Raw genomic sequence first — 18418 nt, forward strand, 5'->3', positions numbered from 1 at the left:
AACGTTATGACATTGTAGGTGGGTATAGCAGAGTCGCTATCGGTAATTAGATACATAAATAGTTCTGTTTCAGATATCAGAGTTTGACAGACCTCCCATTCACACATGTTGACCTTCTCCAGAGTTGTTCACAGTTCAATTTATTTGATGTCTTTGAAGTACATTCTGTTGAAATATAAAATGAGCATCTGTGCATTTTCCCAATTTTTCATTCAATAAATGACTGTGTCAGTCTGCTGTAGTGATACATAGTCGAAGTGCTGACATTTTAGGTTTTAACCAATACAACCTCATCAGAGGCAAATGTAAAATGTCACGTGTTCAAAACCTGTGCAAGCCTCTTTGGCTCAAGAGTCCAACAACTGTCTAGACTAGAAATGCTTTCAAATGTTTACTTCAAGATTAGTATCAGATGATTATTAGATGTGCGTACTACCGGAGTATACTTTGGCACTTGGTTTGTGAAACAGAGAGCTAAAATTATTAATGTATCTGTGACTGTCATTATTGTCCAGATACTTGTGTACTATTAAAAATACTATGATCATCACTAAACCGGAATGGCAAAATCATTCTTCAGGTTATATGCTTGGAGAGTGGGTGTTTGGGGAAATTAATTCAAGGGCACCCCCTGGGAGAGTTTGACAAGTAGCATGTGGCGAATTTATTGGCAATTCAAAGCACATCATGATTCAAGTTAGTGTTACAGCTCATAATGAATACTGTTACAATGAGCTTGAGAAATGGCATGGGATTTAAGAATCAGGCTTACCGTAGGCTCCCCTTGGCCCTGACCAAGAAGAGGGTTCTGTTTTGGGGAGACAGCTACACACCTCCTCTGAGGACGGGTTTATCATGATCTCCTTCCCCCCCCCCTCCCAAGTGCTACTCTCAAGACTGCAGAGTTCTGTTAGGATATTGGGGTTGTGTTTGGAAGGAAGTTTTGCAGACTGTCTTGCACCTTTGATACATTCATGGAAAGTTTTTCATTTATTTATTTAAAACAAATTATTGTCCAGGTTTCCTGGCACCAGCTATTATTTACTGTCATTAGGTTAATGTGATAAACCCTCCCTTGTGCGAGTAACCAATCAGTTCTTGTAAAATCTAAATGTACTGTTGAATCACCTCCAGACTGATAGGTGCCAGGAGGGAATCTATTGCAGTATGTTTCCCTGGAGTATGAATACCTTGTCCTTTGTTTATTTGTCGATTTCATTTTCTCCTGAGACTTGTATAGTTGTGCTCTAATTGTCTGGAGTAGAGGGAGGAGAGGTTTGGTATAAATATATGTGCATGTTACTGCTTGATCCTCATGCATACAGTCTCGACTTATGTTCTTGGGTGTAGTTTTATCAACTTCAGCTGCCAATACGCTGATATTGACCGGGAACCAGTGAAAGGTTAAGCGGGTGGTGGTTGGCAGGGGGAAGCCAACTTAAGTGGGTATCTCCAGCAGGTATACTGAGATCCGCTACGGACTGCTAATTGAAATTTATTACTGAAGCTGTTAAAATAACAAGGAGAGGCAGTGCACTGAACCAGTCATGAGCCTAGCCATGGAGAGTGTTATTTAAAATTTCTTTCCTGTAATAAATGATTGAACATTGTGCCCTTTTTTTTTTTACTTAAATCATGTAAACTAAAATAACTTTAATATTTACATTAATTTAGCAATTTTAATTGAGGTCAACCAGTCCTCGTCTTCTCTACCTAATTTATACACTTAAAATAATCCAAAGGCAGTGCAAGAGAATTTGTGCATTTGACAATACATGAATTGCATAGTATTCAATTCTCTTATTTTTAATTTAAAAAAAAAATAAAAAATGTAGGTAGTCATTATGGAAGACTTCTTCATTATACTATGTGAAACTACATAAGAACCTTTACTAATAATATATTTGATTAGAAAATGTAAATTTAATAAATGCTGTTTCCAGAATTTTGGACATTTTTTTTACTAATAAATAAAAACAAACCTAAAAGCGGATTGACTTCCTAAACAGGTCTGTCTGATTTGTAAACTTAAATTTAAATAGTGTTTGTGATTGGTTTTCTCTGGGTCATTATGTCATGCAAAACCATCATTTCTCTTGAGTAATGTTCATGTGTCTGGGGCCTCTTAAGTGATGTGCCCAGAAGAAAATGAAAATGTGACTGAGCTGGAGGCAAAAAAAAAAAAAAAAAAGGAAACTTGGTGGAAAAATTGTACACATAGTGTAGTGCTCAAATGTATTAAAGATTGTGGCGGACACCCTAATGGGAAGAGGGGTTTTGCCGCCAGAGATGTTCTTTTCCACCCAGTGTGAGTAGAGCTGCAATAATCCTAGAAGCGATAATCCTAAAAAGTAGTGATAAAGCTGTTCCCTACAAGCACAAGACGAAGCTCTGTGTTGAGGGTAAAACTGTAACTTCTTTATTCGTAGCCACAACTGGTCTTATATAAAGCTCCCCATGCAAGGGGCACTACCCCCCAGACCTGTGGGTAGACTACAGTAAAAACATACACACAATTACATTGGCTCTCAGGCAGTGATGTATTTAGAATGTGTGCTGCCCTAGGCAGGAGGGTGCTCGGGCCTCCCCCCCAAATTTTTTTTTTTTACATTTTCCCGACCCCTTCCTGTCAAGGCCGTACTTTGACTGACAGACGCACACACCCACTGACAGGCGCACACACCCACTGACAGACGCACACACCCCACTGACAGACGCACACACCCCACTGACAGACGCACACTCTCACTGACAGACGCACACTCTCACTGACAGACGCACACTCTCACTGACAGACGCACACTCTCACTGACAGACGCACACTCTCACTGACAGACGCACACTCTCACTGACAGACGCACACTCTCACTGACAGACGCACACTCTCACTGACAGACGCACACTCTCACTGACAGACGCACACTCTCACTGACAGACGCACACTCTCACTGACAGACGCACACAATCACTGACAGACGCACACACCCACTGACAGACGCACACTCTCACTGACACACATACACATCCATTCACTCACTGACAGACACACACACACCAATTCACTCAGACACACACCCATTCATTGACAGACACACACACACACACACATTTCCACCAACACTCACAAATTATTTTTTTATATTTTATTTTAAATCCACCCAGCCTCCCTGGGAGAGCTGGAGTGGATTACTTACCTGCGGTCCAGTGGAGCTGCTGGGCGGGCAGGTAGGGGGCGGACAGGCTGAGTAGGCGGTGAGCAAGCTCTGATTTTCTTACTTAGCTCCCTCGCGCACCGCTTAGTGATCCCGGGAGCCGGAGTGACGTCATATTCCAGCTCCCGGCTTCATTAAGCAGCGTGTGAGGGAGCTGAGCAGGAAGAGCTCAGGTGAGCATGCTCCCTTGCTGCCCGCTGCCGCCTACCTCGGAGGGGCTCAAAAGTGGGCAACTCTTGAGCCCCCTAGGACACAAGGCAAACAAGGGATCTGCCTGGGTGTTTAGGGGCGGCTTTTTTTGCTGCCCCCTGCAAAGTGCCACCCAAGGCAGATGCCTTGTGTGCCTCGCGGAAGATACAATTCTGCTCTCAGATCAAGGACACTCCCACATAAAACAAGATAATCCCTCTTCTGTGCCTGGGAGATAATTAAGTCAGGGACTGTACTAAACTCAATTATCTCCAGGTACAGAAAGCATGCATTTCTACAAAACCCCCAAAATACCTTTAAACACACAAAACCCCCACAAAAGTTACATCCCCTGATAGCCCCGATCTGGGTGACCTACATATCCACAAATCACCTAGATCGGTTCAGGGGTTCAGGAATTTCCTGTAAGTCATAATTTGACCGACCGCATGCATGGTCCCATGCCCAAAACAGTTCTAAAGAATCAGGGCAATGTTAATATACAAGGTGAACGCAATTTACAGAACAAACGGGCGAGGGGAACAAAGGGCTGTATAATCCAGGGACAGGGAGATCTGTCACAAGGATGTTTTTCTAATTTAATCTGTCCATCTAATCTATCTCATTTGAGGCTTTTTCTGGCACATGTCTTGCTCATAGAAAGCCTTATTACTAGGTACACATAGTTACCCATAGAAGGACCTATTTGGTTCACGTGGATACTAGTACACATGGTGTTATATGGCTTTCCCCATGGAATGTACCTTCTCAGCACACCTTGACTGGAGCATATTGTATACAGGTTGTGTTATTGCTTTTGCCTCTGACTGTGCAATTAGTTTAATCCTTTAATGACACACAAAATGCCAGGATCGTCGTGAAGTGTAATCCAATGTCAATAAAAAGTTTGATAGACATTAAAAATATTTTAGTGCAATCATTACTATTATAGGCTATGTAAATGTACCGGTAATTAAAAACTAGAGAGAATTAAATGCACTGCCAAATTCAACATTTCATTATTTTGTTCATTTACTGGACCCAGATCAGTTCAACACAATATAATGTTCTCTAAATTGTTACATTTTAAATCTGTACCGATGAAGGTTATAATGAGAACACTGCCCACAAAAGTAATTGTGGCCTTGACATCTAGAAATGTAAACGAGCTTGGTAAATAATACCGTACGTTGTTATTTGAAATCTTTTTCATCTGGTAAAATAATTCAACCATACAAAATGGAAAAATGAGAACTAGTTACCGGTAAGTACAAAATTATGTGTGCATGTGCATTTCTGAGGAAACTTGCCAAAGTTCAAGCTATTAGATTTTTGCCCATTCTCCTTTTTTTTTATACAGTGTAATGTATTACGTGCATCCAACAGAGAACTTGGCTAGGACCTCTGTATCTTCTATGTCTGCCAAGAGTGACTTCTCTTCCTATGTAATACAAGCATTTCTTCCAATACATGGCTTATTATTATTATTATTATTGGCATTTATATAGCTCCAACAGATTCCGTAGCGCTTTACAATATTATCAAAGGGGGAGATTTAACAATAAATAAGACAATTACAAAAACCTTACAGGTACGATAGGTTGAAGAGGACCCTGCTCAAACAAGCTTACAGTCTATAGGAGGTGGGGTTTAAAACACAATAGGACAGGAAATGACTCTGACTAGCACGACGCATGGGTGAAAGACAGTATTGGGGTTTTGTTGTTTTTTGGGTTTTTTTTTCTTTCTATCTTTCTTTCATGGAAAAGTAAATGTCATGAAAATATCTTTTGCCCATGTGAGTACTTGGCAAAGAACATGCTGCGCAAGAACTTATGTGGATACAAATATCTGAACATCTCTTGCTGCTTGTCTCACCACTTCCTGTTGAAATGCGGAGTAAGGGTGGTGCTAATGTACAAATAGATGTTTTTGTTTTTTTTCTCGGTAATCATGAATTGACTTGATTTAAAAAAACATGATGGCCTGTATGGTGTGTTTTTTGCACATTTTCTGCCAGGAAAGTCAATATTAAGTAACCTATTTGGGATATCATCAAAAGCTGCATGGTTACATTAGCATAAGTCAATTTACAAGACAGATTGATTTTAGCTCTATACTTATATAATCAATAAGCAGAGCAAATCCTACGTCTTTGGAGTATAGACAAAATAGTGTAATAGCTAAATGAAGAGGACTTAAATAGAGTTTACTGTGGATGGGAGAAGGATGCATTAAAGAGAAACATCTTCAGGTTTTTTTTCCATAATGTGCAATGGACCTCCTTGCTCTGATGTCTAGAGGGAGTGCATTCCAGAGCTGTGAACCCTGCACTGATATACTCCTACTTTTTGCCTCCTTGAATCTCTGGGAAAAAAATGACATGTTCTGCTGCTGATGACCTAAGAGGATAAGAGACATTAAACACATACATATTGTGCATACCTATGTAATCCCCTTCTCCGTTTGCAAGTTAGCTTCCTTATTTCATTAGATTTTCTATTTTTTTTTTCTTTCCTCCTCCGCCATGATGTATATAGTGCATGTTTCAGTTATCATAATGATATCCCCTGTGCATGCTCCCTCCATATCAGAGGAATATACAAGGCACAGAGGAGAGGGGACGGCATGTCTCAATCACTAAAATTGAGCTCAAACGGAATTTCATGAAGCTCCCAAATTTCATTGTGTTTCAACCAAGAAACCAACTACCAATCTGATTTAAAAGTCTTTGAATCTAGATTCCAGAGTGTCATTTGTAAAATAGTAGAGAAATTTACTGCTAGGACGCAAAGACATTGAGAGGGCAGAATGAGAATGTGTCAGGGCTCTGTTTGTTTTCTTGCTCTTCTATTTTCTAGATTACTATGGGAAGACACTGACGGTAAAGAAGGAACAGTCACATTTAAATACCTCTGGAGAAGGTCAAAGTTTATCTGAAGGGGGAGGGGCAGCAACCCATAGTGTGAATTGCCGTGATTGGCCTAAGAGAAACGAAAATTACAGTAACTAAGTTTATTCTTTTATTAGTAAAATTCTCTTTTATCCATACAGGTAACCGGATGCTTTTCAAAAGAATGTAGCAAACATTAATTGTTTGTCTGTTCATCACTGTAAAATGTAATAGTTGTTCGTACAGCTATTGAGAAAAGATCAGTACATGGAGTCTGTATTCCTTTGGCTCCAACAGTATTACTGGCCTTTATTAACTTCTTTTCTTTTCTCTAGCTTATCCTATGAAGGGATAGCTCAAAACTAGTGAAAATCTGCTTATTTTTGCCAAGATTAAATAAATGTGTTGGTGTGACTTTGTGGCACCCCTTGTAATGTATGAAATACTGACGGTTCTAGGAATTGCTTGACATTTAATGTTAAAGTTAACACCTAGATACTTCATGTTGGATTTGGTTGTGTCTAAAAACCATAAATTCTATAATCATGCACTTAAGGTACCGGTAATTAGATAAGTATGCTTAACCTGAAATTTAACTTAACATGAATGATTATTAACATTGATGGTTAAGTTTGGGGCTTGGGACTTTTTCTTGTCTCTTTTATGTCATTTTTTTTTTGTTTTCTTTGCTTGTACATCCTTATATCTAGGCAAATGTAAAATGAACACTCTGAACACTATTACAAATTGAATTTGGTAGATTTTTGCCTCCTTAATTTGCTGCAATTTTTGCAGAATTCTACTGCATAAGCCGGCCTCTTTAGCCACGCCTTCCAGGCCAAAAAAAACACTTCCTTATCAAATATATGCACACAGCTCAGCCACTGACAGTACTGACTGACCTGACCTAATTATATAAAGCATATAGAAGGTCCACAGGGAGACATTTAGTAAGGATATCACAAGCTATTTATAGTTTCTCTGTCTGCAGCCATTTTGTGAATTAAAATCAGCTCTCTCCTGTTGGGGCTGGGTGCATCAAGTCAAAATGATGATTTTATTGGCATGAGGGGGAATACCTTGGGATGCATTCTTGATGTGTAGCATTTACTAAAATATTAATTTTTTCTGAATTTTTTTTTTAAAGAATTGAGCATGCAAAAAAAATACAGCGTATTAACAACGGTCAAAACCGTGCATTAAATATGTTCACACCTAAAGTGACTCTTAAATCTCCTGTGAGACACCAGGAGAGTGTTGCTCATGCTTACTCTTGCTCGCTCAAGGGAGTAATAGAACCTTGATGCACAGAATCCAGAACCTACTGGGGTGGATTGTGGCACCAATCAACCATGACATCCAACAGAGCTTGCTTGTTCCTCACCACATTTAAATGCTTTTATATAATTTACTAGGGTAAGGTGTAGAGGAATTTAATAATTTTGTCATATGTAAAACCCAATGTTTCTGTTAAACCTGTTTTACTACTACTTGAGGATTTGGTTCTCCCATACTCCTAAGAGCCATACATATATTCAGCCCACTCTACTCTTTTTTTCTTATGTGCTGTGCTTACATTATATTTTATTTCGTAGGTGCTTACTGCAATGGAGTTCTAATTCCTGGAATTCTCCCACCACCATACGCAGCTAACCAAGCAGGCCCTACCTCTGGTATGAAGAATAACAAGTTTACAAATTCTAGAACAAGAGTTTCTTTTCTTGCCCCTCCAGCAATGTGCAAACAACATAATTTCTGTAATTCTTATGCCACCATCATGAGTCCTAGTTTAACATTAGCTGAAAGGCCAAGGTTGAACATTCTTAGTCTACAGCATTCTTAAAAAGTTCTGTATCAGTATAATTTAATAGAATGGTTTTAAGTTCCCAAACATAGACCTTTTTCTAAAGCTACCCACCAGGCACAAACCATAATGGCCAAGCTAGTTACTTCATATGTTCCATATTCTTATTGGAAAGTCTTATGGCTCCCTCACAATAAAAATACCTAGGCTGTCTACTTCAATTGTGTTGCCTTTCCCTATGGTTTCAGATATAAAGATGCTCCCCATCCCTTGGTTATCAGTTGATGATCACGTCAGGAGTTATACCATACCATGACAATGCTCAGTGCTCAGACGTACTGCTTAAATTAGTTGGATCATTTCAAATTCTTACACATTTTGTCTTCCTTCACTAAGGGTTTTATACCATAAATACCCAAAATGTCTTCTCCTTTTGATAAAACATTGTTCATATGCCCCAAAGTGCTTAAAACACATTTCAGTAGATGACATTTTAGTAGATATGAGCAGTATACCATACGAGACCTAATGATGTGGAATGGAAGTGTTACTAAGAGAAATACAGATATCTAAATTGGCAAAAGCGAAAATATTATGGCTCACATGGCATCTGAACTGATCGTATCATTTTAAACAGTGGGTCAATCAGCAAAAGCTTTACGTAACACATCAGCCTCCCCTTTATAAAGTAGAATACAAGCTCTATGTATCCCCTTGTAGTTTCTTTATCTGTTCATTTTATGTTCATCTCTTGAATGTATAATTTTGTTTTTAAACTGTAAATTACAAACAATGAAATGTGATTTCTTTGAATATTTATTGTATATTCCTATTAAAGTGTGTGTGTTTGTATGTGTGTGTGTGTGTGTGTGTGTGTTTTGGTTTTTTAACTATATGAATCTTTTAGGAGTAGAAGATAATTTGGCTCAATCAAAATCCATCACAAATCAAAGTAAGCCTTTCTGCATGATACATTTGCATAGTTTTTTTTTTTTTTTTTTTTAAATTAACCAAATGTTGATGAGACATTGGTAGTGAAGTAGGTGAAACATCTTAAATTGCAGTAATATTCTGACTACAACTATGGCTATTTAATAATGAACTATTAATTAATAGTTACCTTAACTATTAAGGTGCAGAGAGCACTCCCAATCTTCTGGCACTGGTAGGACTATAACTGCAGCAATAGGTAAAAAGTTTTGCAGCCATATGTCTGGGTCATTAACCTCAAAAAAGGAATGTTACTCCCTCTTTTGGCATAGTAGGTCAATAAATCGTGTGCATGCATGGAGCTGAACAAGATCATACCGTTGCCCCAAAACTGTGGATTGCTGATAACAGCTGGAATGTGGTGCTGCTGTAAGCTTGTTCAGCAGTTCCATTCATGCTTTACAATGAGTAGGGCTGAACTACTTCTCCCTTAAACCTTTGATATATAGGAGTTTGTGGGATAATTAAAAACCCCATCAAGCAGAATGAGAGGATGTTGAGTAATGTAGATTCTTTAATCTTGGAGGGGTCTGACAGCTCTCTCTGCTAGCAGTGTATTAGTAGAAGCAGGAAGAAGTATTGAACACTCTTTTTTCCCCTTTTAAAGGTAATATATATATAAATATATATTTTATATTTTTAGAAATAATGAGGTCACTTTGCCCCCTAGAGTGTTGCTTTAATATTCAAAATATTTCTTGTGCTCATAATTACAAAGTTATTTTTCTTGCAGCGAATCAACATATTTCTCCACATGAAACCAGCTCTTCTGCTCCACCAACTCCTTCCGCAACTCCAACTCCTGCTCCTTCTCCTGCGAAGACTCTGAACCCTCCTTCCACTCCTTCAACACCTTCTCTTCCTGGGATAAGCATGCCTTCTACACATACACCCTTTTCTGGACAGGTTGTTTCCTCAGTGTCATCACCTAAGCCATCTACACCAACTCCTACCGTTATAAAAAGTCTCCAAATGTCCTCCAACACACCTGCACCAGCTGTTAGTGCAACTCAAACTCCTGCACTGTTTCCAAGTCTTCCTGCTGCTTCAATTCCACCACAACACAGCTCCTCTTCCTCCTGTACAAATCCACTGTTTAATGATATGCTGCCTCTTCCAAGTCTACCGTTTTCTGCTACCACCTCTACGGCCTCTGTGAGCTCTGCCAACATGATGTCATCATTATTTGCTGGTCTTCCTTTGTCCTTAAATCCATCCTTGCAGGGCATGCCAAGCCCAACATTGTCTGATCTTGCAGGTGCTTCTGCTGGATCCCTTAATATTGGAAATCCATTGTTATCTGTATTGAAAGGATTTTTAGCTTCAAGTGATGCGGCATTATTGAATTCACCATCATTGCCTTCTGTGTCTGCACCTGGTCTTTTACCATTACCAAGTCTTCAAAACACAGATTCTGTTTCTGCTTTAAACAAATGTTACACCCCACCTTGCTCTACACCCACCTCTCAAAGGACATCTACTCCGGGAATGTCGCTATTTTCTGGCTCCAACTCGCCTTCAATGATAAATCCAATTTCATCAGCAGCCACAATACCAGGGCAACCTGTCATTGCCACACCATCTCCTCTGAGTTGCCTTCCCTCTGTCCCACCATGTCCGACCCCTTCTTCCTCTATATCGGAACATAATCTTTCATCATCTCAATCAGCTGCTAGCATCCCTCTTTTAATAAAGGCTGAACCATCAAGTCCATCACCCTCTGCCTTCAAAGGTCCATCACGCTCAGCAACTCCTTCTCTTGGCTCTTTAGGATTACCAGGTGTACTTGGTCATGTTTTTCCACCAGGGCCAGGGAGCTTATCTAGTGCCATGAATCCAGGGTTATCTGGTTTGTCTTCAATGAACAGCAACCTTGGTAACCCCAATTTGTCTTCAATAACATCTATGCCACCAGTTTTCCCTCCCTTCACTTCTATGTCTAATGGATCTCCATTTGGTGGTAGCCCTGTCCTCAATCCTAATGTAGCCCTGTTAAACTCCACTACAGCTGCTTCTGTAACACCCCCCCCATCCTCCTCTGTTTTTCCTGGCCTTTCTGCTCAAGCTGCCGCAGCAGCAGTTGCTGCTTCATCTTTTCCTTTGAATTTGTCTTCTGGTGTACCTTCACTATTCTCTGTACCACAAGGACTCTCTTCAAATCCAGCATTTCCTGGTTTCTCAGCATCTAGCACACCACCTCTAAATCCAGCTATGCCTGCTCTTTCATCCTTTCCTGGTCTTCAGGCTTCTTCTTCACTAGCAGTCCCTCCTGGTCCTTCAGCTGTAACTGCCCCATCCCCAGCTTCCGTTCTCCCTGGATTTGCATCTGCCTTCAGTTCCAACTTTAACTCTGCTCTTGTTGGACAAGCTGGGTAAGTGTGAAAATGAAGTTGTCTTATCAGTTTATGTCCACATTTTTACATTGCAGTGCTTATTCCATTTGTAGTACCTTTCTGCATCTATGTTTGGCATTGTATAGTGTGTGTCCAAGTAAATAATATCATGGTATCAATTGGAAAGCAGAAGTGTATGTAAAGATAATTATCTTATGAAGTAAAATGTTCACTGTCTTTTCATGTAGAAATGTCCCTTTATAAAACATTTTTTTTTTTCAGTAATTATCTGGTTCATGATATTGCTGCTATATCTGGAAGATGACTTCATATTAACTTCACAAATTATCCTGTAAACATGATGTGCATTTTACATCATCATGCATTTCAAACACTAAATCCTTTTTATACATTAGATTGCTTGTAGCTAATTAGCTATCCTTTTGTAAAAGAGATGGTAGGAGCCGCACTCAATCCCAGCAGCCACCTGGTGCTCTGGAGTTGGACCAGCAATCCCACAACGATAAGGCAACAAAATAAATTCTCCAGGCACTCAAGGTGTTAAAGCCGCAGGCAGTTTTAATGAAACAAAAAGAGCAGCAACGTTTCGACCGGTCGAAACGTTGCTGCTCTTTGTTTCATTAAAACTGCCTGCGACTTCAACACCTTGAGTGCCTGGAGAATTTCTTGTGTTGAATTAGCTAACCTATGTCTTAACAGAAATAAAAAAAAATATTATATCTAATATTTCAATATAAATTAGACCATATTGAAATTCTAAGCATTATTTTGTGAACAAGCCTTTGTGTTTCAGAGATTTTTTTTTTTTTTTTTTAAATATAACTGCTCTGTGAAATGAAATGCATTATTTTCATGATGGTTTACATTTTTGCCCTCAATTAATCTTTTTGTCAATGGTTTGAACTTATTATTCCTAATTCTGTTTACACTAATGGGAGCAACTATGTGGTTGGGAGCATAGTATAGTATAGTGTACATATTTGGAATATTTTGAAAAAAAATGTACCATTGCTTGTGACGCTTGGGGAGAAATTTAACTTTTGTTGGTAAATAGCAATGTAATATATTAGTATATAGAGCTTACATATCAGGGTATGTGTCAGTGTTTCTGTTCTCTTTGGAAATCTGAATTATCAACTTTATTGGCCCCTTTGTGGCTTTAAACTCTGTTAAGCAAGAAACACATGAATCATTATCTAATTTTTTTTTTTTTATTATTCTTAAACAATTCTTTCAAGTTTCAGCTGTAGTTTATGAATAATAATCACCTAAGGTGGATTGTGATGGTACGCATTGCTTTTAAAGAGGTCTCAGTCACGTGACATCTTAATTTTTCTCCATAGTGCTAGTTTTTTCCAACTATGGCCTTGATTTTACATTTTTGTACACTCTTTTCAAATAATTCAATATTTTTGGATACATTTTTAAAAAAATTTTTTTTCAAAGAATCGAAAATCTTAAATTAATAAAATAATAAAATAAAATGATATACTGTATTATCTCAAAAACATCAATGTATTAAAAATCTTCTAAATTTAAAAAATGTTAAAAGTTCATTCAAAAATCTTAAATCAAAGACTATGTACCAATGCTCTTAAACCATAATGATTGCATATCTGTGCATCATAAGCAATTGAAAAGTGTCACCAACAGTAAGTGCTCCTTGCTGCTATACCAGGCACTTATTGTTATAACTTTATACATTTCTATATAATATCCATTCACATACATTATTATGATGCCTCATAAGTCATTGCAAGCCCTCCCTTCTGCAAATGTAAGATCTTGATGATAGAATAGCTGTCTGAATTGGGGTTATGTATGAAAGTGTATGTGTTTTCTATCAATTGCCCTTTTTAGAGCCATCCATTCTGCTCCAAAAGTTTCCCAGTTTTTGCCTTGCTAAATGTGGTACATGATGATTTACGGTACTTAATATATATATATTTTTTTTTTTTACTGGTCTATTTCTAGTGATCTTTGCTTTTTATTAAGAAGGGGTAATCTGATAAGACTAATTGTTTTACAGTTTTCTTGCAGGATTTTAGTTTACAGTGTTTTTTTTTTTTTCTTTTTTTTTTTTTCTCAGGCCATCTGCATTTCCTCTTCTCTCTCTTTCTGGTATTTCTGGATTTCCTCAAAGTCCCTCACAATCGTTACAAGGACTTCAGCAAAGCGCAGCCGCGGCAGCAGCAGCACAAACGGCACTATTACAGGTAAATTGCCTCGCAACTTTATATCCATGAAGGCATAGTAACAGCATGTCTTTTATTAAAATTACATTATTTCAACACACCTCTTATATCAGCAGTGACATAGCAGCAGCACGCCTTTTATACCAGCAGTGACATAGCAGCAGCACGCCTTTTAAAGCAGCAGTGATCTAGCAGCAGGACTCCTTTTAAAGCAGCAGTGACCTAGCAGCTGCACGCCTCTTATACCAGCAGTGACCTAGCAGCAACACATCTCTTATACCAGCAGTGACATAGCAGCAACACATCTCTTATACCAGCAGTGACATAGCAACAACACATCTCTTATACCAGCAGTGGCATAGCAGCAACACACCTCTTATACCAACACTGGCATAGCAGCAACACACCTCTTACACCAGCAGCAGTGGCATAGCAGCAACACACCTCTTATACCAACACTGGCATAGCAGCAACACACCTATTATACCAACACTGGCATAGCAGCAGCGCACCTCTTATACCAGCAGCACATCTATCATACCAACAGTGGCATAGCAGCAACACACCTCTTATACCAACACTGGCATAGCAGCAACACCTCTTACACCAGCAGCACATTTCTTATACCATCAGTGACATAGCAGCAGCACTCCTCTTATACCAGCAGTGACATAGCAGCAGCACTCCTCTTATTCCAGCAGTGACATAGCAGCAGCACTCCTCTTATACCGACACTGGCATAGCAGCAACACCTCTTATACCAGCAGTGGCATAGCAGCAGCACTCCTCTTATACCGACACTGGCATAGCAGCAACACCTCTTACACCAACAGCATGCAATGCTTCTCTCACACTTGACTTTCTCACATACCTATGCATTCACTTGCAGAAACCTCTGCATTCATGCATTCACACTTTATCTACATACTTGAATGCATTCACACATGCACAGTGACACTGCAGACACAACCCTGCATTCACTAATCCTCCACGCAAATACACCTCTACATTCACACACACATTGACATGCCAAATAATTGCATCCCTGCCAGCTAATGCTTGTTGCATATGGTTTCAAGCCTGGCTGGTAAATTAAAACTGAAACTTTGAGCCATGCCAAATCTATACCAAAAAAATGAAATATTAAGAAAGAAGAAAAAAAAAAGTATTTTGAACATTATTTAGTTGCACAGTTTGCAAATTTGTATCAACATAACTTTCCCACAATTCTAACCCTTAAAAAGATATTAGTGAGCCAAGATGTTACATAACAATGTGGTTGACCCAAAACCTCAGTCACACCCAGTATATTTCCAGGTATGGCTGTTAAACTGTAGATCACACATCTGACCTTTTTTTTTTCTCTTGCCCTTTCTTCCTGCTCAAGGCTCATTCTCAGTCAGCCCTAGAGGGTTTTGCTCAGCAGGCTGATGCCTTTGCTGGATTTTCGGCAGTACCTGGGACACCTTTCCCGCTTCAGCCTGGATTGCCGCAGCGTGGCTGGCAGTAAAGGAAATATGAATTAACTTCCAAGGCCAGGAGTCGCAACTCCAAGGGTTTAATCACTGATGAACAATTTTCAACTATGTAATCATGAATTTAGTTTGTATTTTAATTAATATTAAATGAATTAGACCATAAAACATCTAAATATAAAGTGGCTCTGTCACTTCCATATTTTGCAAAGACCCCCGAAGGTGACATCACTACTTTGTGTATGGTGGACCAGGGGAGAAGCTAAAGGTAGAAAGGATTAACTAAAGCTCCTCCTCTTGGCTCTCGAAATCAAAAGTACATGTTGGTGTCTGTATGAGACCGCAGTATCCTTCATTTGCCTGCATACGATGCATGACAAAATGCTCTTTCCCAGAACCACTCTATTGACAATTGTGGGTATTAAAGTTGATGGTGGAAGCTCTGCCTTTTACCATTTTCCCATAAGACAAAGTAGTCCATATCATATTTATGATTGCATTGATGTTTCAATGAATTTCCAATCCAATGAGTATTTTATAATTATTTTTCTTTACTCAGAAATTGACCAGAAGTGATAGAGCCACTTTAAACATAAATGAATATCATTTCAAAGCAATATTGTCATTAAATGAATGGTCTAATTTATTTTTATTATCTTGGATTTTATATCAAATTTTCTAGTATTTTTTATTCCTTGAGAAATAGAATAACACAATTTTAGATGCTTATTATACTTTTCACCTCGGTTTTACGGAGCTTTTCTTTTTATAACATAGTGTTAACAGTACATAAACTTTTAAATTAAACAAAAGAAACTGTTGTTTAAAATATCAATAGATGAAGATATAGATTTTTTTTAATGCCTACAATAATGTATAGCATCTATTGTATATCAGACACCTGTTTTTCCCCATAAGCTGTAAACTGTGTTGTATTTTAGGGTTCTTCATGGTAGTAACTGATTTGAAGGTTTCTTTTTTTATGTGTCCTATAGAACTTTTTATATTTTGTGTGATGCTAGAAATGTGATTATTCATTTTAACAAGCAACTTTGGTGGAAGCAATGAAATGGAATTGGTGTATATCTCTGGACGTCATGGACTGCATTCTGCTTTGTCAGTTCTTCAAGTGGGGGGAAAAAGTATATGAAATAAAATAAAACATTTTTATTAACTTTTTTTTCATGTACATGGAAACTCATGCATGCAGACTGAAAAAGAAACGCAATTTGAATGTTTAACCATACCGTTTTACAGAAATGCCACGATGATTAAATGTCCACAATTCCACTGCTCACAGAGGATATGTACAAAATATTAAAGTGATATTCTAGGCTTCGTAGCCACTACATCTTCTTGTCACAGAGAGAGGGGTTGGGATTTAGTGGCCTTGACAGACCCAGTTTTGTTAAATGTTTGAAACAACCTTTGGCTATGGCGTCCAAAGATTATTTCAATCATAACTACTGCAATGAGATGTAGTGGTTAGGGTGCATGTCTTAAATTAGAGGGGCAAAGGTTTATAAATAATATCAGGAAGTATTACTTTACTGAGAGTGTAGTGGATGCATGGAATAGCCTTCCAGTTGAAGTGGTAGAGGTTAACACAGTAAAGGAGTTAAAACATGCGTGGGATAGGCATAAGGCTATAAGGTATTTAGAAAATTGGGCAGGCTAGATGGGCCGAATAGTTCTTATCTGCCGTCACAGTCTATGTTTCTATGCATGTGTCTTTAAAGGACAACAGGGCACCTAATAGTTTTTTAAAACAGTTTTACAACGGTTTAACTATTGAGTGGAAACCAACAGGCACCAGTTTTGCTTCTTCTACTCTGAGTCCTCGCGAATGCAGAAGTTTTTTCTGATAGGCTAAGAGCGTTAGCTGGCGCTATGAGTTGTGAGCAATACTAGAGAAATGTACGTACGTTCTGTAGTGTTACGTGTTATGGGCAGCCAGTGATAGGCTGAGAGTGTCATCTGATGCATTGGACTCTGAGGAGAGGAACTGCACCTGAATAATATACTTTGGAAATCTGCAAATCCCAGTGCATAGATGAAGAAACGGGATACATTGTTTAATGTATACATTTGCTATAGATTCCACTAGCACAATGTATAGCAGGGGTAGATTAACTTCTGCATTCCAGATGTGGACTAAATCTCCCATAATGCTCTTACCGCCATAAAACTGGCAAAGTATCAGGGAAAATGTATTCCACTACATCTATGGTGCCGACGGTTTCCTTCCCCTGATGTATAACTTTCATTTTATTACTTTCATTAAAGGGGAGGCCTTGTCCATTGCTACATTTGAGCGTGAATGGATCTTTTTAAAGTCAACCTGTGAGCTATACTTTGTGGAGTTAAAATTACTAGCAAATGTATACATAGACAATATGCTTTTCTGTAGAGGCTTTCATTGTCCTTAAAGATGATCGCAGACGCTCATGCACGTTTTTGGCAACTGTTAGATTTCAGAATAAAATGATTACATTAAAAATAAAAACCACAAAGCTACGCCTAGTTATTAACTCTCAAGAAAACGAATATTATGAAATTAACATTAGGTTGGCCAATATTTTTACAGTATTTTAAACTAAACTTGAGGCTGTCCATGTTTGTTAATAACTTAAAGCCACAGAAAAATAATCCAACCTCTTTTGAAATACCTTGAAGATGAATGAAACACCGTTTTATCATTGTAAATGCTATTCTGTTTGTTTCTAATTCGTTCGTGTGGAACAATACTTGTATTATGGAACATGTAACTGTAGGTTATTGTACAATTCTGTACATAGATCCCCAAAAGTGACTACCCAGATTGTGCTCATCAAAATATTTTCCTGTTTTTTAAAAAATGCTTTGTGTAAAATAATGCTGTAATGACTGAACCAACACATGTGAAATATTAAATTGGAAACCTTTTTAAAGATGTGTGTTGTGTTATTTTCTGAATAATTTTATTGTAGAACTTTAATAGATCTTTAAATGTTTAATACAGCAAGGGTTAATATTTCAAAGGTTTTTTTTTTTTTTTAAATAAAAATACAAGTTTTAAAACCTATATTATAATAAAGTCCGATATTTTGCATGCCGAACTGTGACTATTTCTCTCTGATTGATAGTTGTTCCATCACTTCCGTAAGTGCTATTGAAGCATATACTGAAGTAAGTAGTGGCGTGGAGGTTAGTAAAAATACATAAAAAGTAACTTAATAGGTGAACACCAGTTATGGTGGTGACTGACCTTTAAAGTTGGAAAATGAGACCAAATACAACTACCATAACCACTTTGTCACTGCAAGA

At 38.2% G+C, this 18418-nt stretch overlaps 1 protein-coding gene across 3 annotated transcripts in view; it reads left to right on the plus strand.

Annotated features, from left to right (window-relative positions):
• The window catches only part of PROSER1 (proline and serine rich 1), a 40568-nt gene extending 22526 nt beyond the window's left edge, over nt 1-18042 (plus strand). The window contains exons 10-15 of one of the 3 annotated variants that reach the window (XM_063428982.1): nt 6263-6406; nt 7890-7967; nt 9006-9050; nt 9822-11460; nt 13532-13658; nt 15025-18042. In XM_063428982.1, coding sequence (XP_063285052.1) covers nt 6263-6406; nt 7890-7967; nt 9006-9050; nt 9822-11460; nt 13532-13658; nt 15025-15147 — 2156 coding nt within the window. In that variant the 3' untranslated portion in view covers nt 15148-18042. The remainder of the gene's footprint in view (nt 1-6262; nt 6407-7889; nt 7968-9005; nt 9051-9821; nt 11461-13531; nt 13659-15024) is intronic. The other 2 variants (XM_063428989.1, XM_063428998.1) reach the window with 2 other exon arrangements.
• Nucleotides 18043-18418: the final 376 nt, after the last annotated feature.

The sequence above is a fragment of the Pelobates fuscus genome, chromosome 1, assembly GCF_036172605.1.
Source record: "Pelobates fuscus isolate aPelFus1 chromosome 1, aPelFus1.pri, whole genome shotgun sequence".
Classification (NCBI taxonomy): domain Eukaryota; kingdom Metazoa; phylum Chordata; class Amphibia; order Anura; family Pelobatidae; genus Pelobates; species Pelobates fuscus.